This window comes from Hesperophylax consimilis, chromosome 17 (genome assembly GCF_061612785.1).
Source record: "Hesperophylax consimilis isolate HC1 chromosome 17, BYU_Hcon_1.0, whole genome shotgun sequence".
Lineage (NCBI taxonomy): Eukaryota > Metazoa > Arthropoda > Insecta > Trichoptera > Limnephilidae > Hesperophylax > Hesperophylax consimilis.
The window spans coordinates 22,243,943-22,267,155 of NC_142852.1; the positions used below are offsets into that span (position 1 = coordinate 22,243,943).

The 23,213-nt window shown below is 40.1% G+C and overlaps 1 protein-coding gene across 1 annotated transcript; it reads right to left on the bottom strand.

The window, feature by feature from the left end:
• Positions 1-6,667: 6,667 nt before the first annotated feature.
• LOC149416247 (uncharacterized) lies at positions 6,668-22,925 on the bottom strand. The gene is made up of 9 exons (XM_089641922.1): positions 22,761-22,925; positions 21,861-22,050; positions 21,339-21,491; positions 11,651-11,803; positions 11,437-11,522; positions 10,087-10,653; positions 9,669-9,859; positions 8,068-8,158; positions 6,668-6,859 (listed from the first exon to the last, which is right to left on the bottom strand). Exons 2-9 carry the CDS (start codon positions 21,997-21,999, stop codon positions 6,668-6,670), a joined length of 1,572 nt encoding a protein of 523 aa, XP_089498048.1. The 5' UTR covers positions 22,000-22,050; positions 22,761-22,925.
• Between the last annotated feature and the right edge of the window lie 288 nt (positions 22,926-23,213).

Below are 23,213 nucleotides of genomic sequence, written 5' to 3' on the forward strand. Positions count from 1 at the left end.
ACCACGCTACGCATACATACAAAGCATCAAAATATAATGGATTACAGTGATCGCCTATCTACTACCTAGGGCCTAGGCATCTACTGGTTTTGATAAGGAGCGCTAAAATTTTACTTGCGCCATGCGCCATTTGGCTCAGGACCGGCCGTGACTAAACGAACAACAATAGTAACACCTTTTGACTTTTACATGGTATAATTTAAATAATACATAAACCATAATAACAACAAAAGATATTATAAAATAGAAGTTAAGAACATGTAATCAATATTTCTATTTTGGATACTGACAATTCATGGTGGAATCCATTATCTCTAAATAGTATAAAATAAAGTTACATTCGCGTCTGTCTGTTTGTGCGTTTAGTTTTTCTTAACTATGCAACTGATTTTGATAAGGTTTTCACCATCATTAAGAGAATTTATTCCGGAAGGTTTAGATAAATAACACATGCACTGACACATATTGATAAAAAGCAGAGAAAAGTCGATATTAAGATTATTTTTGGCCGCTTACATTGCTAACGCTGGCGAGACCTTATGAGAATATCAAAATAATGTACTACGGAATTGAATACCTTAAAAAGGCCTACAGAAAAGTCTGTTATATATACCTATATATACAAATGTTATACATATCACAGTTGCCGTCTGGTCCCCAAAATCTCCTCTTGTGCGTCTTCTGTTTCCTGGGAGAAAGGGCTGCGTCGGACCAAAACAGCTCAAAATGCCCTTCGTCTTACCTAGAAAAAGACAAAATTTGAGACCAATGATTACACTATTCTAGTATTGTACACATATTTAATAAATTTCATGGATAAAATTAATTAAAAATATTTTAAGAAAAAGGGGACATTAATGGTGATGGATTAATTCACTGTTGAACTTTCTTGTATGGGAAAAAATTGCGTTTGTGCAGTTTCTGCAGAATTTGTAGGGAGCGAAAACAAAACTTCTTGAGCGAGTTTCACTGCAATATAAATTAGGTGTACCTATACCTTCAGAATATTCCTTCAAATGAGGATTCCACACTGTTGAAGCGTACTGTAGGTGACTTACATCTTATAAATATTAGTTAAAGAGTAACATATTTAAGTGTTAATTATTATTGCCACAGCACTAGAAGTTATTTAAGTTCTCCTGCAAGGTTTTCATATAATTTCCACAGCTTTGTCGTCAGCAAACATTATGGAAAATGCTGGTTAAATCTGAATAAGGTACTTACATGATGCAATTCTGGAGAGGTTTAAATGACCTTGTTTGATGTAATCGTGCCTTTGTTTAGCAGTTTTAGCATCCTAATACGTGGTATAGTATCGCGTCGGAATACGGATAGGTCTGAAAAGGAAAATTAATTAAATTATTAGCCAATGAAGTACATTCAGGAATTAGGAACATTGTATCAAAGAACGAGAGGTTAGTACCTGTATTTAACAACGGGTTCGGGTCCTTCTTTCAATTGGTGGAGATAGACCGGATAACACACTTTAACACAACACAGCATTAATTTATCACCTTGAAGAATTCTATCACGCAACATTATTTTTAGATGGATGAAAGTAAATTCAAAATATTTACGCTAAAAACTTCAACTACTGACTTCATGCTTCAACTTTCGAAATTACGTCTTGGAAATTACCGTTAATTTTTGTCGCAGCATAACCCATGCTTAGCTTCTCTTTCTGTTACACCATTCGCTATGGTAGAGAGCGAGAGATCAAACAACAATTTTTGCTCTGAGCCAATGAGATCTGAGCTTTCAGCCATAACAGCTTTGTCTATAAGAATTTGGGTTGGGAATAACTCCTCCCATCAGGGTTACAAGGTCAGACGAGAGTTGTACGCCCCTGTTCTTTACCTTCTAGTGGCAAGTATCAATTTTTTCTATGGTTTTATCTGTAGGCTACTTCGTGTAATTTTTTAGCAGCCAGATGCATTTTTAACCCGAGGATGATGTTTTAACACACTTTAATCGGAAGGGAATTTCTACCCGTTCGGTCGATTGATGCTTAACGTCGGGAAGGATATTTCTACCTTCTGCGTCCGCCTTATTTCAATGGCAGAAAAGAAGAAATTATCCGATTTTTTTATATGAAAATTATATACCAATCTCTTTGTAAAGGTCCCAACTATATGTAAATGATTATCAAATTGCAATTCAAGTCTTTTTTGTATTTATCTTAGAGTCTTTTGTGTACATTGGTATTTCAACTAAAATGACCTATATTATTGAACACCTGACACTTGATAGGTATTGAGTTTGAAGATCGACGAAATACATAAGTAATTTAGATAACATATTCTGTTATTGTAATAATTCAATTCCTGGAACGAGGGTTTTTATTACCCTGAAACCCGAAACAAATCTCTCTATCTCTGTTCCGCACCCACTCAACTCCTAGGTGCGAGCGAGCGGAGAGTGTCGGGCGCATTTAACAAAAGCAGGTATCGGCAAACACAGTTAGGCGGACAATAATAAATATTCACAAGTGCATGCCAATTTTTAAAAAGCAAATTGTCGTATCGTTGTGTTCCGAGGAGATAATATTTATATTTACTTTTTCAAACCTTTCAAAATGGATTCTTAAAAATGAAGAAAGTGATGACGAAATCGTTGCAGATAATTTATCTGAATGTTGAAGAATGTCAGTAATGCCATTACAGTTTAGTGATTCTGAAGAAAGTGATATGGAGGAAGAACAATGAAATATAAGATGAACAATTTTTAGACTTGAACTTTTACTGATTATATAAAGGTGGTTAGAAACTTAAGCCTAATAGTGAATGGTGAAAAACAGATGGTACTTTAGAGAACGTAATAAACGTGTATAAATGCACTTAGAACATGAAAACGGTTTTTATCGACTGTGAGTCATCGCGTGTCTAGTCAAATATCCCTTTCGAGAACATGAGTAGTTACACTTGGAACATGAAAAAGGCTTTTCTCCAGTGTGAGTCATCAAGTGTTTCTTCAAATCTCCCTTCCGAGAACATGAATAGTTGCAGCCGGAGCAAGAGAAAGATTTTTCTCCACTGTGAAGAAGCATGTGGCTCGTCAGATGGGCCTTTTGTGAACATAAATAGTTGCATTTAGCACATGAAAAAAGTTTTTCTCCACTGTGAGTCATCATGTGTCTCGTCAAAGCTCCCTTCCGAGAACATGAATAGGTGCACTCAGAACACAAAAAAGGTTTTACTCCACTGTGGGTCAGCATGTGGCTCGTCAGATGGTGCTTTAGAGAACATGAATAGTCGCATTCGGAACATAAAAAAGTTTTTTCTACATTGTGAGTCAGCATGTGACTCGTCAGATGTCTCTTTCGAGCACATACATAGTTACAGTGGGAACATGAATAAAGCTTTTCTCCACTGTGTGAATAGTTGCAAGCGGAACTTGAAAAAGGTTTTATTCCAGTGTGGGTATTCAAGTGCCTTCCGAAATTTGACTTCCTAGAGCAGGAGTAGCTACAATGGGGACAAGATTATAGCTGTGCTACAGGATGCCTCATCAGATCTGTCGACAAATATATAAAAAAAATATGAATAGAGAAGGCTTAAGAAGGACGTACATTAAGTAAAAATAAGCACAGTTATTTGTAAAAAAAATAAATATGGGATAGGACGAATTGTAAAAAAGCGATTTTACCTGCTATCTGGTTAATTCTTTCAAAGCGTTCTAAGCATTCCTTTTTAACATCCGGCAGGTTTATGTCAATTTCCATATAAGGAAATCCTCCTTTATCTTCTTCACGGGGTTCAGGTTCCGCCTTGACGGTAAAAGCCTCCATATTAATGCAACCTTGATAACAATTCGCACATTGTAAAAACAAGCCTGAGAGAACAGAGTGACAATTGCTAGAATATAAAGATATTTTTAAATACATCTAGAAACTAAATACAAAAACATTAAACTACGCTCCTGGTTTTTGACAGCTTTCGCGTTCGAGGGGTGAGGCTCTAGGCTAGCATTCCAGGGATCGCGGTTTCAAATTCCGTAAAGTAAATTTCATTTGATTAATTCGCGTTATTTAAGGTAAGCTGATCAGAAGTACAATAAATAGGATAATAGAGTCCGGACAATATAAGAAGCTACAATACTAGTTATCGTTTAGTGTTGTACATTGAAGTAATAGTTGTTCGATAAATACATATAATAATAATAGTAGAGAATAGGTAATTAAGGTACTATAAAAGTAGTTGCGGAACAATATTTAGTAACATTTTTGATGTTGGTAAAATAAATATAAATTTATTATACAGAACATAGCTTAACATCACTACAACAAATAACAGAACGGTTTGTTGTAAAGCAAATTTGTAATCAACAGACATTTATTACGCCTGATTGGGTGTTTTATAGAACATAGAAAAATTTATATATGTAAAGTGGGCTTGTAAGAAAAAATAAATTTAAGAGATCAGTTACAAAAAATCTAATATGTTGATTTTTAGTCACCGAGTGGTGGCGGTAAACATCGATTGAACTATACTTAATACATAGTCTGTGTAGCCTCTGAATTGGCGAATTTTCGATATAAATACTAGCAGACTTTGGAACATTATAGGGAGCAGTCTGTTTTGTCTTTCGCGTAGGTAAATGCAAAGTAATAAGGTCCCTTAAGTCCATGGCGTCTAATTTCCATTCGCTATCTTGAAGAGACAAAATAAATCAGTCGTTGTGCGCCTTGATGATAAGTCGGTCAAATTTAGTAAGTCCATTAAAAAGGTGTTATTAGGATCTTCGACTGGAATTCCTAATTTATAATTAATAAATCTTAGAAATTTATTCTGCACTCTCTCGATTTTTTAGTTCGTGAATCTTACACAATGGAGTCAAGATTGCCTAATTATACTCTAGATTGCTTCTCACCAACCTGCGAATAGTAATTTAATTGAATTAATTATTTTTAAATCGAAAATTGAAGAATGAGAAGCAATAGTTAATTTACAAAAATAGTTAATTTACACTCTTAGCATTTCTGGTTAAACCAGACTTAATTAAAATTGGACCTGCATAATCTATGCCGGTTACATAAAATGGTCTTTGGATTCGGAATCGGTCAGCCTGAAGGTCACCCATGAGCTGGCGACACTCGCGCGGACGGACTCGGAAACATACAATACATTTATGCAGTGCTCGCTTTACTGCGTTTTTACCATAGACATATGAATATTAGTAGACCTGCCCTAAGTGATTAAAAGCGTATTATCCCCACTCCCCATACCGGTTCCATTGAGCCGGCTGGGCTCGCATATGGCCTCAAGTGAAATTTGAAAACGTGACGTCATCATTCTTGTGCGAACTATGGTCGAGGCATCATCGGTTCATTTTACGAAATAACAAGGCAAAATGTTGACTTGTGATATGAAAACTTGTAAAAATAGATGTGAAAAAGAGAATAAACCCAATTGTCGTATTACATTCCATAAGTAAGCATTATTTTACTTTATTTTAAGCTTATTCACACCGTATTATATGGATCAGTTTAAGAAACATATACTATCACATTACAATGTAGCGATTCTCAAGTGTGCTCATCGTTGTTTACTGGGGTAAGTAAATTATGAGACATTTGTAAAAGTGTCTTAACTAAATACAAGCTAGAAAGAAAAGAAAATAGAAGCTGCCTTACTTTGCCGAATTTGGACTTCGCAAATTAGTTCATAACGTGGCGAGTAATTTGCGCTCCCATGTAAAAATGTCTATTCATTCAAAGGCAGATTTTACTTTTAAGAACTAAATGGTGATATTATAATGCGAGATGCCTATTTACTGTCAGATTGCTTTATTGACGAATCACAGTCAGCCTTACTCCCTTCGTTCTTCAACAGTTGATTTTACCCCTCGCCATTATCTTCTCGTCTATTAATTCCTATGTATGTGGTTTTTACCAAATATTGGCCAAAACCGTAAACGCAGTAATGCGAGCAGAGCATTACATCCTAAATGCAAATTCTCAAAATGCAGATGGGTTATTATTAAGTCAGTCAACTTATGATTTTGTGGTAACAAAATTGGATATTTTTGAGAGACCGAGGTAATATCAGATTGTGATAGTCGACCTCCAACACACAATAACCCATCCTGCATAAAAGGATTTAGTGCCTTTACCTTGCTCTGCCTAGATACAAATCTTCCATTACTCAAAGAAGCTATTTCATCACGAAATGCGAATCGCTGAGCGTTCAAAGTCAATACATGCATGGCATGTTCCAGTTCGATTACAGGAAGCTCGTCGACCCCTATCGGTTTTCGTTTAGAACAGTTATGTATGAAACGTAACATATAAGCAACTACGCGCCTCAGTCGTCTTAATGAAGAATAATTATTAAATATTTCCCAATCGACAGGACTACTAGTAACCAAAACTATCCTCGCCGTTTCTGGCAACTCCGTGGGAGTATCAAATGTAGTAAATGAAACGTCATTACCTAGCTGGTGCAGACAACGTATTGCTAAATAAGGCGAAGGAGCCAAACCATATGTCACCGTGTTAAGCGTATAATGTTTCAAGCAATCCTCCGCATCCCTTTTCCATAATATACGTTGGTAATTTCTGTGTTCCGGGTTGATATTAATTTGGCGGTACATCTTTGCAATATCTGCGGTGACTGCATATTGATGTTTTCTGAAGGGAATGGAATTTGAAAGGACAGTGAAAGGAAGGCTACAACCTGATTTGCTGTGCATGCGAGCGTCGTGATGAGGCTCGCTTGATCAATCCAATGATGGTGATGAGGACGCCGACTGGACCACTCCCGGTGATGATGAGGCCCGACTGGACTACTCCCGATGATGATGAGGCCCGACTGGACCACTCCAAATAATGATCTTCCGTCTCAAATGGATCAATCCGGCTCTTGAATGACCAATGTTCAGGATCTCAACTTCACTCTCCTGACAGAGCAATCCGGCGTGGTACCACCAGATTCCAAAGGAAGTTTGACTGGAGTAACTCTTCAATAATAACTCCAGCTCTTGAATAATGGTCTTTATTTAAACAATACAAAAGACCCGTATGGCAGCTCATGTACGGTGAGCCCAATATTGCTATCTCTCTCCGCGGTTTTATAACCCACATGTAAGTGAAAACCTGGCAGCTCTGCCGTTTTGCCAAAAAACGACCCGCCCAAGACGGATGGTAACAAGAGAAGCAGGATTAAAAATCCGTGGCAATACGAAATTGCCCGGCAATCGCTAACACAAAATAAATGTTGCCACACCCATTAGGGTGACAAGCACCAATATTAATATTTCAGTACCTGAAATCTTAACAATCCCTCCATCCTTAAAATTTCTCACTTGCCCTAATTTCAAAGTTTACTGGATCAATATTAGCTTATTGTTGGGGACGAAAAAGCACCGTCGCACCGCGGAATGCAATAGGAATTGAAACTTCGGATATGCCGACTTACCTTTTTTTCTATTCTTCCACGGTTTCTCTCCTTTTGCGCTGGTTCATACACAATACAGTAATTTTGACCAAAATTGCGCAAGCTCACGATGGCTTTTTAAGTTTCGACACGGTCGAAAAAGGGGACTCCGTAATCAAACATAGATTATGACATGTGTTGACAGGACGATTTTATCAACTGAACTGGTTACACTAAGTCGGCATAGGAAAGGTAGGAATTGGGTCGGTGGGCAGCAATAATATTCATAAAGGAGATCAAAAGGAAAGGTGTAGGTAATAATGGTAGGTAGTACCAACACTTATATTTCATTTTCAGTTTCCTTATTCTCTTGATCTTTATTTTTTTGTTTGGATATTACAACGGGCTCGTGGTTTTTTTTACCTAACTCTGCATAAGTTCAAGGAAAAAAAAAAAAATTATGTCTCATGTTGACAAACAATGAATTAATTTCCTGTATAATTTTTTTAACTTCCTTCATATTTTTTGTTCACCGATCATTTCATTATTTTCGGCTTCTAAATGGGCTATAATGTCGAATTATGAGTCCATGCCTTTTTACTTTTTTTGGTTTATTATTATTTTTACTTTACCTTCTGATCGTTGCCTTTATAGAATTTATTTTTATTCGTGCGTTTGTCAGGGCATTATTTACCTTACATGCCTCTAGAGTTGCTATCTTTTCTTCATCCTCGTTATCATTGTCAGAATCATAAGACATTCCCTCCTCGCGCTGGTTTGGAGATCTTGGGGTCATACATGATTTTATAGATGGGTCAGGAGTTTTTTAAAGTAGTTTTATTTTCTTTCTTCGTGTTTACAGATTATCATTCAAAATTGTATGTATTGCCAACTGTTGACTATTAGCTATATAAAGTATTCTGTTTTGGAATTTTGCACTTATTGCCATCTATTGATAAGTAGCGATGTATGCGAATCTTCGTTCAGGTGAGCCGGCTCTTCGGGTCTGGCGGGTCGCCTGCTCACCGTTCGCGAACGAGTGAAGCGGGTCACCGGCTCAACGTTTCCATACGGGTGAGTCACTACTGATCCGCCAACGAGTAAGCGGCTGATTTGGGAACCGGATCTTACGGATCCGTGTAGAGATCCGGTTCACTGAGCCGATTCGTTCGCGAACGACTCACTTCTAGTACCAAACGGGCGGCGGTCAAGGAAACACTTTAAAAATAGAAGGATTGGAGCGATTTCTACAAGCGACGTTTTGGGAGGAATCTTCTGGACATATTGTTCCTGTTTAGCTATCTGTTGTAATCGCTGGTCATCACGTTATACTTTATAAATTTTGCAGAACTAATCTATGAGTCGCATGGCGCCCTATTATAAAACAGGTCAGATTATAATCGTTTATTCCTTTGTCATTAATCAATAAAATTGCAACCATTTAATTCCAACTGTGCTAGCGATCTTCGTTTGAAGCACACACCTTGAGATATTGTTATCTATCCTTAATTATGATTCTTATGTTCTGGTTAAACCTATTCGTAAATTATAACTAAAATAATCGTTGTTTCGTTCTTTGACAATAAATGATTTCTTGTGACATAGGAACTTAAGTTTTTTCAATACTATCTATCTCACACCTACCTCACAATATGGTATTTGTACTACTCAACTTATATTAACTGTAACAATGGCATAATTGGCATACATGATCATTATTACTTTATTACAATAGCGCACCAACGCGTCTTTATTAATTTTAGCCATATTATTCTATAACATTGGCGCCTTACGTGGTTTGATTTGTACATAATTGAATTATTCTATTACAATGGCGCCCAACATGGGGCTCGAACCCACGATCCTGCTCTCATGCTCTACCGACTAAGATATCCGGGCATAATAATGAGTACGCACGTGTTAATACAAATATCTCTTTTGAGAACACGAAAAACTGCAGTCGGAACCCGAAAAAGGTTTTTCTCCTGTGTGAGTCTGAATATGGCTCGTCAGATGGGCTTTTTGAGTAAATGAATTGTGGCACAAAGAACACGAAAAATGTTTTTTTCCAGTGTGAGTCAGCATGTGCCTGGTCAGATTGCATTTATAAGTAATGAATTGTGGAACAAAGAACATGAAAAAGGTTGTTCTCACGTATGAGTCAGAATGTGGCTCGTCAGATAACCTTTTTGAGCAAATGATTTGTTGCACAAAGAACATGCATAAGGTGTTTCCTTAGTATGAGTCAACATGTGGCTAATCAGAGCGCCCTTCCAATAAGATGAAAAGTTGCACTCAGAACATGAAAAAGGTTTTTCTCCAGTGTGAGTCAGCATGTGGCTTGTCGGATGACATTTTTGAGTAAATGATTTGTTGCACAAAGAACATGAAAAAGGTTTCTCACCAGTGTGACTCAGCATGTGCCTGATCAGATTGCCTTTATGAGTAAATGAATTGGTTTTTCTCCAGTGTGAGTCAGCATGTGGCTCGTCAGAAGGCCTTTTCGAGTAAATGAATTGTGGCACAAGGAACATGAAAAGGGTTTTTCTCCAGTGTGAGTCAGCATGTGCCTGATCAGATGACCTTTTTGAGTAAATGATTTGTTGCACAAAGAACATGCATAAGGTGTTTCTTTGGTATGAGTCAACATGTGGCTCATCAGAGCGCCCTTCCAATAAGATGAATAGTTGCACTCAGAACATGAAAAAGGTTTTTCTCCAGTGTGAGTCAGCATGTGGCTTGTCAAGTGACTTTTTTGAGTAAATGATTTTTTGCACCAAGAACATGAAAAAGGTTTTTCTCCAGTGTGAGTCAGCATGTGGCTCGTCAGAAGGCCTTTTCGAGTAAATGAATTGTGGCACAAGGAACATGAAAAGGGTTTTTCTCCAGTGTGAGTCAGCATGTGCCTGATCAGATGACCTTTTTGAGTAAATGATTTGTTGCACAAAGAACATGCATAAGGTGTTTCTTTGGTATGAGTCAACATGTGGCTCATCAGAGCGCCCTTCCAATAAGATGAATAGTTGCACTCAGAACATGAAAAAGGTTTTTCTCCAGTGTGAGTCAGCATGTGGCTTGTCAAGTGACTTTTTTGAGTAAATGATTTTTTGCACCAAGAACATGAAAAAGGTTTTTCTCCGGTGTGAGTCAGCATATGCGTGGTCAGATTGCCTTTATGAGTAAATGAATTGTGGCACCAAGAACATTTAAAAGGTTTTTCCGAATTGTGAGACAGCATGTGGCTCGTCAATAATCTCTTTTGAGTACACGAGTAGTTGCACTTCAAACATGAAAATGGTTTTTCTCCAGTGTGAGTCAGAACGTGCCTTTTCAAATCGCTCCTTCGAAAACATAGATAGTTGCACTCAGAACATGAAAAAGGTTTTTCTCCAGTGTGAGTCAGCATATGTCTCATCAGACTGCCCTTTTGAGAAAATGATTTTTTGCACAAAGAACATGAAAAAGGTTTTTCTCCGGTATGAGTCAGCATGTGCCTGGTCAGATTGCCATTATGACTAAATGAATTGTTGCACCAAGAACATTTAAAAGGTTTTTCCAAATTGTGAGACAGCATGTGGCTCGTCAATAATCTCTTTTGAGTACACGAGTAGTTGCACTTCAAACATGAAAAAGGTGTTTCTTTATTGTGAGTCAACATGTGGCTCGTCAGAAGGCCTTTTTGAGTAAATGAATTGTGGCACAAAGAACATGAAAAAGGTTTTTCTCCAGTGTGAGTCAGCATGTGCCTGGTCAGATTGCCTTGATGAGTAAATGAATTGTGGCACAAAGAACATGAAAAACTTTTTTCTCCAGTGTGAGTCAGCATGTGGCTCGTCAGATAACCTTTTTGAGTAAATGATTTGTTGCACTCAGAACACGAAAAAGGTTTTTCTCCATTGTGAGTCAGAATGTGACTGGTCAGACTGCTCTTTTGAGTAAATAAATTGTTGCACAATGAACATGAATAAAGTTTTTCTATAGTGTGAGTCAACACATGGCTTATCAGGACGCCCTTCCGATAAGATGAATAGTTGCACTCGGAACATGAAAAAGGTTTTTCTACAGTATGAGTGCTAAATTGGGGATCAAAATTTGGCATAGGATGGCTGGAGTTTTCCCCAGGATGCGTCTTAAGATCTGGCGACAAATCTGAAAAAGAATACGGACAAAAAGGGTTGAGTGTAACTTATTATCTCCACTTACATTAGTAAATTCATAAAAAAAAGTAGAAAAACAGTCGAGCAGAAATATCTAAATCTTATAAACATCGGTTTTACCTGGTGACTGGGTAATTCTTTCAAAGACTTCTAAGCATTCCTTTTTAACACCCGGTAGGTCTTTGTTAAATTCCATGTAAGGAAATCCCCCTTCATCTTCTGCTCGGCGTCGAAGTTCTGCCTTGATGGCAAAAGTCTCCATAATAATGCTACCTAGAATTACAAAGAAACGATACAAACATTGGCCATTGATATACATAAAAGGTATTATTTTAATTAAAATAACTTGAAATTAAAAATTACGATTGAAGATTTAAATGATTAACTATGTAGAAGCGTGAATTTGTAAAGAGACTTAAAGGTTAATTTAGGAAATGGGAACTACCCAGATGTCTGCTTCCAATACTTATGCTTCAAGAACGGAAACCATTTGCTCTTGAGCACCTCGAGTTGTAGTTAAAAGTCGATAGAATGATGTTTTCTTCCAACAATATTTATTTATTATAAATGCATTATAATACGAAAAAAATGTTCATGTTCCAAATAAGATTAGGTGAAAACATAAGAAACTGGGAACCTTTTGGTAGAAATGGTGACTTCCGAATTCGAGCCGTAAGGCTCTCGATTAGTAATCCGGTGGTCGGGGTTCAACTAAATATTATTCGATTAGCTTGGGTTATTTCACAATTTTTTCCTTCAAAATAATATACAACCTTCTTGCGCCACGTTGCAGTGGATGTTGAGTGGAAGATTAAGTATCGTCCGGGTTTAAACATATAAAATACCGATAGAATATAATTATAAATAGATAAAAAATATTTATAGATATATTCTTATGAAAATAATTTTCGAATGAAACGTGGTTGAAATAGCTTTGGCCATTTTTGTTATTTGTTTTTGGGGTATTATGCCGTGTTGCGCTAACTCCTTCTTTAGCCAACGTTTCGGACAGCATTGCAGTGTCCATCATCAGGGCAGATGTCTTATTTGAGGTTGTGTTAAAATGTGAGCTTAAGTATGAGGTTGTGATACCGTGTTGCCAGCTCCAACCCTCTGAGCTAACATTAACGTATCATTTTTTATTTATTTTTTTATTTTTTATTTAAAGTGGTTTTCTTCGTTTAGCTCTGGTGTATCCGTCAATTACCGGATACCAAGAACTGTTAAGCTTAGCTCCATCGTCTCTATTAATGTTTACGGGATTTTTATAAATTTCAATGGCCTCCGTAATCAGCCGTGCTCTATAAGTTTTCGGTCTCCCCAGGATTTCAGGAACAAATCCAAAGTAAGGCGGCGTTGTGAGGCGGAGTAAGGTAGGGGCTGTAGGAAGGGATTTGTTAATGCGGGCCTTGAAGAGGCTCGGATTATAGGAGGGAGGAAAAACAGATGCCGGTAGCTCGTTCCACATACGAGCCGACTTACATAAAAACGAGTCGTAAAAACGGCCCGTTCTCATGAAGCCAACGTCAACCGTGAACAGGTGTTCAGTTCGTGTCCGTCGAGTTTCGCGCACGTGCACCGGTGCATCAGGAATCAATGCTGCTAGCTCCTTGGAGCAGGCTCCATTGAAATACCTGTAGAACAGACACAGCATGCCTACATTGCGTCTATGCATTAGAGAAGGCAATCGGTCTGTAAACAACGGATTGTCAATCAGACGGATCGCTCTCCTTTGCACAGACTCAAGCAGGTTTATCAAGTATTTTGGGGCACCAGCCCAAAGGTGGCTCCCAAATTCAATAGTTGGGCGGACTTGAGACTTGTACAGGGTCAGCAGCTGGTCACTGTTGAAGAATCTCCTAGCCCTGTACAAGACGCCCAACTTTTTGGAGGCCTGATTTACTCGGGCTTCTATGGATCCCCGATACTTGAGCTGGTCTGATATAGTAACTCCAAGCATTTCAATGGAGTCTTTATTGGGGAGAGTGCTCCCATCAAATTGCACCAGACAGTCATTGATCTCCCTCTTTGCCGAAATCAGACACGCTTGGGTTTTTGAGACGTTGAAACTGACCAAGTTGGCCTTACCCCAGGCACGAACCATCTCTAGATGGTGGTCAATTTTTCGCTTCAAAACTTCCCGAGCTGTTTGGACATCATAGGTGGAAGGGGGCCTGTCAAAAAGATAACCCTCGTGAACGGCGCTGTCATCAGCGTAGCAGTGAATTGGTGCACATTCAACGAGATCGTTGATGTGCAATAAAAACAGCGTCGGAGACAGCACAGATCCTTGTGGCACCCCCGCATTGATTTGGTGCGGTGAGGAAGAAGAGCCGTCAACCACGGTTTGAATTGTTCTTCCGCTCAAAAAGTCCGCAATCCAACTATGCAGGGTTGGGTGGATCCCATACGATGGTAACTTCCCGATAAGCGCCCGGTGCCAGACTCTGTCAAAGGCTTTGGAGATATCCAACCCAACGGTTTGGGTTTCACCAAAACGTTCCATGTACCGCCCCCAAATATGCGTTACATATCCGAGTAGATCGCCACACGATCGGTTTCGACGAAATCCATATTGCCGATCGCTTAAGATATTGTTATTCTCGAGATATGTGAGCAATTTGTTGTTAACCACCCTTTCTAATACCTTCGAGAGTATGGAAGTGATGGCTATGGGGCGGTAGTTAGAAGGGTCGGAGCGGTCCCCCTTTTTTGGGATTGGGTGGACGATTGCCTTTTTCCAAAGATCTGGCACCTTTCCACCTTTGAGAGAGAGCCTAAATAATTTCGCGAGCACTGGAGTCATTTCTGCAGAGCACCTCTTGAGGACCAAGGCAGGTATTCCGTCCGGCCCACTGGCTTTGTCGACTTTCAGCTCGTTCAAGACTCGGAGAACCTCTCTGTTCCGGATCTTCGGTTCCTCCATTTGAAAACCGCAGTGCGGAATGGAAGGGGGAGTCTCTCCGTTATCTTGAAGAGTAGAGTTTTCCGCGAAAATTTTGCCTAATAATTCAGCCTTCTCGCGGGCCGAGTTAGCCAGCTGACCATCAGGCTTGGTCAGAGGTGGGAAAGTGGTTCTGCAGAAATTTCTTCCGATCGAGCTAGCGAGTGACCAGAAAGCACGGTTACCAGTGGGGCAGTCAGCCAGCTTTTTCGCAATTCTCTGGTCGTGATCGCTCTTAGCTCTATTTAGAACTCTCTTACAATCCCTTGCCCGTTGTCGGTATTCCGAAAGGTTATTCATGGAGCTAATCTTCCGGAGTGCATTAAAAGCCGTATTTTTGAGTCTGACAGCTTCAGCACAGCGATGGTCAAACCACGGTTTTGTGCCCGCTCCAGAGGATTTGACGGAGAACGGAATGTAGCAATCCATTGCTGATGTGATTACTTCTCCTACCTCGCGTGCACAAATTGATGGGTCCTCGGAGCTAAAGCATACAGTACTCCAAGGAAAGGCGCCGAAGAAAGACCGCATGCCATCCCATTTTGCTGCCCTGTAGTGCCATACCTTCCTCTTTACATGTTTGTCGGGTTGACGGTTCATGGAGGATGGGACAGAGGTGGTAATCAGGCAGTGGTCAGAGGATCCTAAGGGCGCTGTCACCTCCACTCTGTACCCGAGTGGCTCACTAGTGAGAAACAAATCGAGTAGGTTGGCTCGATGTGATGGGATGTCTGGTATTCTGGTCGGAGATTCTACGAGTTGGCTTAGTCCATGGATAAGAGCAAAGGATTCCGCTGATCTACCGGCAGAGTTTGTTGGGCCCGAGAACTTCAGCCATTGTTCATTATGAACATTGAAGTCCCCCAGGATTACAAACTCGGCCGATGGGTAACGGGGCAAGAGAATATCTACAGTGTCACTCAAGTATTTAAACAACTCAACAGTGTCTGATTCGGCAAGGTTTGGTGAGCGATATAGGCACGCATAAATTCTCATCATACCGGTGAGATCCACACGTACCCATAACACTTCGTGTTTTGCGCTCTCGATATTTGCGAGACGAGCGCAGCTGATGTCAGCACGGCTGTAAAGGCAGACACCTCCTTTTGGCCTGAAAAGGCTTTCCAGATGATATCCTGGGCAGTTCAGATAGGAGGTATCTGGGGGCTCGGCAATCTGTGTTTCCGTAAGGAAGAGGAGATGGGGATTTTGTGAGAGAAGGTGGTGGTGGATGGGAGTTAGGTTGGTGTGCAGACCGCGAATGTTAGCGAAATTCACCTTCATCCTCGGTCCACACTGAGGACTCCTACTGTTCGCTGTCGCTGAGTTTATATTAATTTGTTGTTGTGAGTTCATAGTTGTTAAGTTTGTTTTATTTGTTTGTGGGATTTAGGATGGGTTGGGAAGGATTAGGTTAAAAAGGTTGGGTGGGGAGTTGGAGAGTGGAGCAACTGGATACACCAAATGTAAGGTATGTTCTTCTGACTGCGGTTCTAGGCAATGGGCAGGAGAGTCCGGCTGTGGAGGTCGCCCAGTGCGCCCCAAACGCTGGATGCTGGGTCCTCTCCGGTCACGAACCGGCACAACATCAGCGGCAGGGTTTTTTCGCTGGCTGATGGGGCAGCCCACCCTTGGTCGTGAGCCCAAGGGTCGGGCCCCTGTACTATCCAGCGGCCCGGACAGCGATAACCGGTTTACTGGATCTCCCTCAACCGGCCTCTCCCAGCCCGGCCCGCCCCGCAGTAAGTAGGCCGACCCATTCATCAGTGTGATCCAGAACGCACAACCCTCCATGAGCCCGGGCACCCCTGCTAAGTCACCAAACGTAGCGAACCACTTCAGGTGACCTGTGGCAGAGGTGTTGGTAACCCAGAGTATGGTTCCCGGGGCGGCGGTACCCATTGACCACCTCCCAAATTAGCTCTGAAGTGTTCTGAAATTCTTTTTGAGATAGTCCGCTCTGTCTGGCCTACATAGACCTTGTCACACCCGGAACAGCTGAGTTTATACACTCCATCTGTTTCCAGAGGAAACTTAGTCTTTGCAGACCTCAGTAAGTCCTGTATCTTTGTTGTTGTTCCGAAGACAGTCTTGATATTTTCCTTTCTCAAAAGCCTGGCAATTTTGTCTGTCACATTGTGCACATAAGGCAGGAAGGCACAGCCTTTCGACTCTTGTTCAACTCTGTCTTCGTTTGGTGCAGATTTGGCTCTTATGATTTGCCTTGTCTGACTTGCTGGGTAGCCGTTACGCTCCAGTGCATCGGTCAGCTTCGTAAGTTCCGCTCCGATTTTATGTTCTTCGCATATTCTGGTCGCTCGGGTCACCAATGTATGGATAAGTCCTCTCTTCTGCGCTGGGTGGTGGTGCGAATCAGCGTGTAAGTACCGATTCGTATGGGTTGGTTTCCTATATACAGTATGCCCTAGGCTACCATCGTGTTTCCGCATCACCTCCACATCTAGAAAGGGCAGGATTTTATCTTCGTTTTCCAGTTCCATTGTGAATTTAATTTTGCTGTGGAGAGAATTAAGATGGTCCAGGAATTCGTTTAGTTTCTCCGTTCCATGAGGCCAAATGGCAAAGACATCGTCAACGTAGCGCCACCATACTTTAGGGACAGCCGAAGCTGTGTCGAGTGCCACTTCTTCAAACTTCTCCATAAAAAAGTTGGCTAGTACTGGCGATAACGGACTGCCCATCGCAACTCCCTCCAATTGCTCAAATAGTTCACCCTGAAACGCAAAGTATCCCGTTTTGAGGCAGTGTTCAAAAAGTTTGCAAATGTCTTCCTCATATATCTCCCTGAGCATTGTCATGGAGTCTTCTAGAGGCACATTTGTGAAAAGTGACACGACGTCAAAGCTGACCAGAATATCTCCTTCCTCAGTCTTAACTTTCTTGAGCTTACTTATCAGATCTGTTGAATCCTTAATCCACGATTCAGTTTTACCAGTTTGCATCTGCAGTAATCTTGAGAGGTATTGGGAAAGTTTGTATGTAGGAGCGCCAATAGCGCTGACAATCGGTCTCATTGGGATTTCCTTTTTATGTATTTTTGGGAGACCATACAGGGCAGGAGTTCTAGAGGCTTTTACAAAAAGCTTAGACCAATCCTCTTTCCTGATGCTAGAAGCTTTCACTAGTTCCCTTGTCTTTATGTCAATCTTGTTGGTGGGGTTGTTTTTAATCTTCTTATAGGTGCCTGAATCGCACAAGAGGTCTTCCATCTTCTTTGTGTAGTCTGCCGTATTAATCACGACAGTGGCATTTCCTTTATCGGCTGGCAGAACCAAGATTTCCTCATTGGCGCGTAATTCTTTTAGGGCCGTAAACTCTCCTTTCGTGATATTGGGGCGGGGTATTTCAGCCCTTTTCAAAATATGGCAAGTCTCTTGCCGGATGTCCTCTGCTTGCACCTCTGACATTTTGTGTACTTTCATCATTGTATGTAGTGCAGTCTCTACACCACATACGATGGATTCCACAGGTATCTTTTTGGGGGCCACTGCAAAATTCATCCCCTTTGCCTCTATGGGGAGGAAGTTCACACACTGGTACGACGATTGGAGAATCTGAGAAAGAAAAGAAACCATTTTTTGGGCAGCCTTGCTTTTCTCAAGAGGTGTAAAGAAGAATCGATTGTACCAGTACACATCCAAATAAAAAGACACATCACATCCCGGAAAGCAGATAGAGTATTCCAAAGAGCGGAGGCTGCACTATTAAGGGAGAGGATCCACAATGTGCGAGGCGAGCTGGATGGAGTATCTCGGGACCTTTTCGCTCTACATCTGCACCTAAGTGCAACCCTTACCGAAGAAGACTGGAGAAAAGTTGACAACATGACTTACCAACAAGCAGTAAGATCTAAGCAGTCAACAGATGCGAGACAGAAACAAAAGTTTGAAAGGCTCAACCGAGACAAAAAAGGTGATCGAAAACAACTCGATCAAAATAAAGTTGTCATCAACATTTCGACACTTGCGTTGAGCCCAGACGCAACTTCTGTACTGGCAAAGGGGATGAATTTTGCAGTGGCCCCCAAAAAGATACCTGTGGAATCCATCGTATGTGGTGTAGAGACTGCACTACATACAATGATGAAAGTACACAAAATGTCAGAGGTGCAAGCAGAGGACATCCGGCAAGAGACTTGCCATATTTTGAAAAGGGCTGAAATACCCCGCCCCAATATCACGAAAGGAGAGTTTACGGCCCTAAAAGAATTACGCGCCAATGAGGAAATCTTGGTTCTGCCAGCCGATAAAGGAAATGCCACTGTCGTGATTAATACGGCAGACTACACAAAGAAGATGGAAGACCTCTTGTGCGATTCAGGCACCTATAAGAAGATTAAAAACAACCCCACCAACAAGATTGACATAAAGACAAGGGAACTAGTGAAAGCTTCTAGCATCAGGAAAGAGGATTGGTCTAAGCTTTTTGTAAAAGCCTCTAGAACTCCTGCCCTGTATGGTCTCCCAAAAATACATAAAAAGGAAATCCCAATGAGACCGATTGTCAGCGCTATTGGCGCTCCTACATACAAACTTTCCCAATACCTCTCAAGATTACTGCAGATGCAAACTGGTAAAACTGAATCGTGGATTAAGGATTCAACAGATCTGATAAGTAAGCTCAAGAAAGTTAAGACTGAGGAAGGAGATATTCTGGTCAGCTTTGACGTCGTGTCACTTTTCACAAATGTGCCTCTAGAAGACTCCATGACAATGCTCAGGGAGATATATGAGGAAGACATTTGCAAACTTTTTGAACACTGCCTCAAAACGGGATACTTTGCGTTTCAGGGTGAACTATTTGAGCAATTGGAGGGAGTTGCGATGGGCAGTCCGTTATCGCCAGTACTAGCCAACTTTTTTATGGAGAAGTTTGAAGAAGTGGCACTCGACACAGCTTCGGCTGTCCCTAAAGTATGGTGGCGCTACGTTGACGATGTCTTTGCCATTTGGCCTCATGGAACGGAGAAACTAAACGAATTCCTGGACCATCTTAATTCTCTCCACAGCAAAATTAAATTCACAATGGAACTGGAAAACGAAGATAAAATCCTGCCCTTTCTAGATGTGGAGGTGATGCGGAAACACGATGGTAGCCTAGGGCATACTGTATATAGGAAACCAACCCATACGAATCGGTACTTACACGCTGATTCGCACCACCACCCAGCGCAGAAGAGAGGACTTATCCATACATTGGTGACCCGAGCGACCAGAATATGCGAAGAACATAAAATCGGAGCGGAACTTACGAAGCTGACCGATGCACTGGAGCGTAACGGCTACCCAGCAAGTCAGACAAGGCAAATCATAAGAGCCAAATCTGCACCAAACGAAGACAGAGTTGAACAAGAGTCGAAAGGCTGTGCCTTCCTGCCTTATGTGCACAATGTGACAGACAAAATTGCCAGGCTTTTGAGAAAGGAAAATATCAAGACTGTCTTCGGAACAACAACAAAGATACAGGACTTACTGAGGTCTGCAAAGACTAAGTTTCCTCTGGAAACAGATGGAGTGTATAAACTCAGCTGTTCCGGGTGTGACAAGGTCTATGTAGGCCAGACAGAGCGGACTATCTCAAAAAGAATTTCAGAACACTTCAGAGCTTGTAAACTCGGCCACCCTGACAAATCGGCAATTGCCGAGCATTTGATTGACACCGGGCATTACTTTGGATTTGTTCCTGAAATCCTGGGGAGACCGAAAACTTATAGAGCACGGCTGATTACGGAGGCCATTGAAATTTATAAAAATCCCGTAAACATTAATAGAGACGATGGAGCTAAGCTTAACAGTTCTTGGTATCCGGTAATTGACGGATACACCAGAGCTAAACGAAGAAAACCACTTTAAATAAAAAATAAAAAATAAAAAAATAAATAAAAAATGATACGTTAATGTTAGCTCAGAGGGTTGGAGCTGGCAACACGGTATCACAACCTCATACTTAAGCTCACATTTTAACACAACCTCAAATAAGACATCTGCCCTGATGATGGACACTGCAATGCTGTCCGAAACGTTGGCTAAAGAAGGAGTTAGCGCAACACGGCATAATACCCCAAAAACAAATAACAAAAATACTTTTGGCCGTGAAAATCTTAAATCATAGCTTTGGCCATGTTTATTCAACTTCCACATCTTTATCTCCTTCCCCTTCCCTTTACCTTCAGCCTCACAACATACTCCAATTGCCCCAAGATGGTACGGAGCAGTTTTGACTTTGATGCGGTATTTACAAAAAAAAAACTCAGCAAGTTTAAAGTGTGGTGTAGTTTGGCAAATTCCGGCAATGTCATATTTTATGGCAAATACCAAATATGTGTAAATACGGCAAGAGAGGACGTCGTACAGAAGCATATGTCTTGCCTGCATCACAATTCAAACATGAATCAATGTTTCGTAAGTTTCTAATGACAAAACTATATTTATTTTTCCACAATATCCGTGAGGTAGTTTAGCATCAAAAACTTTTTTTTTCTCAAATTACAGTCCTCCATGAAATTTAATTTATTTTCTGTCTTGGGAATGAGTTTATTAAATTTGGTAAAATAATTTCATTTTCTTTTTTTTTCATACAAATCTTCTTCAAATTAACTTAACTATTGCAGATAGCAAATAGTTATATTTAACATTATTTTTAGGTACTGTTGAATCATTTCTGGAAGTAATTTTCTGACGTTTGTTCTAGTTTAGGGGACATAATGGCTTTAGTGGAACTTTTCTGAAAATACTTCCCGTATGAGATACTATTCACATGCGAAAATTCAGCATTTGCCTAATTTCCAGTTTGGGCCGTTTTTTTTTATAGATTCACTAAACTATTAAGAAAAAAAGATTTTACCTGCTGTCTGGTTGATTCTTTCAAAACGTTCTAGGCATTCCTTTTTAATATTCTGCAGGTCTATGTCAATTTCCGTATAAGGAAATCCCCCTCTATTTTCTTCTCGGGGTCGAAGATCCGCCTTGCTGGTAACAGACTCCACATTAAAGCAACCTGAAAAAATTAAATCTAGTTAATTAATTATCGATGAACAAAAAATGTTAAACAGAAAATGAAAATGAACTTTGAAATTTGTTAAATTGTTCAAATTCTGTGACACAAACCATCCAAAGAGACTAGGTTAATTTAAGAAATAGTAATGCTCCCAAATGTCAGCTTCAGTGACAGCTTAAGTGCGGAGTTTTGTTCGGGAGTCAAAGGAGTGATAAGGTAAATATCAAATATACTTTTACGCAACAAGAGAGGAAGAAGTGAACACGCAATTGCCCTGTTTGAACGACATTTCATAAAGGACATGGATTCCGAACATCCGAGTTTAACATTTTGTACATATGCATTGCAACTAAATGGCTCTCTGCGTACTTTCCACATATTGCAAACATTCCTTCTTTACATCTGGGAGGTCGACATCTATATCCGTATTTGAAATTTCACCTCCACCTCCTTCCTGGGGTCCTAGTTCCGTCTTGATCGTAACAGTCTCTGGATTAAGTAGATCCATGGCACTGCTGTTGTGGCGTTGGGTAATTGGTTCAAGCCCAAAAAAACATACCTGAAACAATACATAGTTGTAATGTAACGGAACTTTATGAATAAGCTTTGAACATTTGTTTTCGCTTGGAATAATCTGTCAAACCAATGAGGTCGTATAGTCGTCAAAATACCTAATTCGAAATGAGGATATAATTGCGACTGTATCTTAGACTTAAGTTAAGAAGTTTGAAAACGGTAAAATTTTTTTCTTCGATTGTCAGATAACTAGATAACTCAATAACTAAAGATAAAACCGTATTGTCGTTCTGGCTTTAACAAATATCGGTAATCTGCGATTATTTTTAGCCAATGCCCTTCGAATACTAGACTAAAAATAGAAAGTTTGACGTCTTGACGTTTTAGTTTAAACGTTCCTTACAAAACACACAAATAGATTACTTAAGTTAGGTGTACCGATTGGGTAAAGTAAAGCTAGGTCGCGTTAGATACAGCGCAATTATGTATTTAAGTATGCCATAGCACTAATTTAAAAACCGTGGTCGCTCAGTTTGATTGTTAATAACGACTGCTTTCAAATAGCGATGAATATTTGGTATTAGCACTAACGAAAATCTATCACAAGTATAAGATGATAAAATTAACAACGTGGGTTAAACAGAGTATGGAAAAGGGATAAACGAAAGCATGTGTTGACAAAATACTTTAGTTAAGTTATTCATAGACAGTAATGAAGTCAAAGTCAATTATAATAATTATCACGAAACTGACCTTCTAGGTTAATGATGATTTCATTGCAATTGCGTCTTGTATAATATTATTAGGCAATTGGAAGGGACCCACCCTTTCAAAACGACTGTATGAGGAAACTGATTTATTAACCTCAGCCGCACACGTCAGGACTAAGAGATTCTTTGTCCCGATGACTGTGCGGCTTCAGCGACCTTGAGAAAAATTAGAAAGATATTTCATAGATGATTTATTTAATAGCTGTCAGAGAAGTTACAATAGTGATGGGCGGGATCGAAACATATACAAGATCGAAATATTTTAATCAAAACATCAAAATTATCAAATGATTATTCGATATAATTGCTCGCAGTTCAGCAGGAGAGTGGGGGCAGACAAGGGCAGCGGTTTTGTCTCGATGGAGGAGTGGGTTGCGGCACATAGACAATTATTATTCTTTTTCCTCTTCTATAGAAGCTGTCGCTTGTGTCTAAA

Coding starts and splice junctions, on each gene's coding strand:
- LOC149416247 (XM_089641922.1), bottom strand. CDS start 21,999: ATGGATCTACTTAATCCAGAGACTGTTACGATCAAGACGGAACTAGGA. Junction 8,159..9,668: donor AAACCTTTTTCATGTTCTGA/GTGCAACTTTTC, acceptor TATGACCCCAAG/ATCTCCAAACCAGCGCGAGG. Junction 6,860..8,067: donor CAACTCTAGAGGCATGTAAG/GTAAATAATGCC, acceptor TGGTCATTCAAG/AGCCGGATTGATCCATTTGA.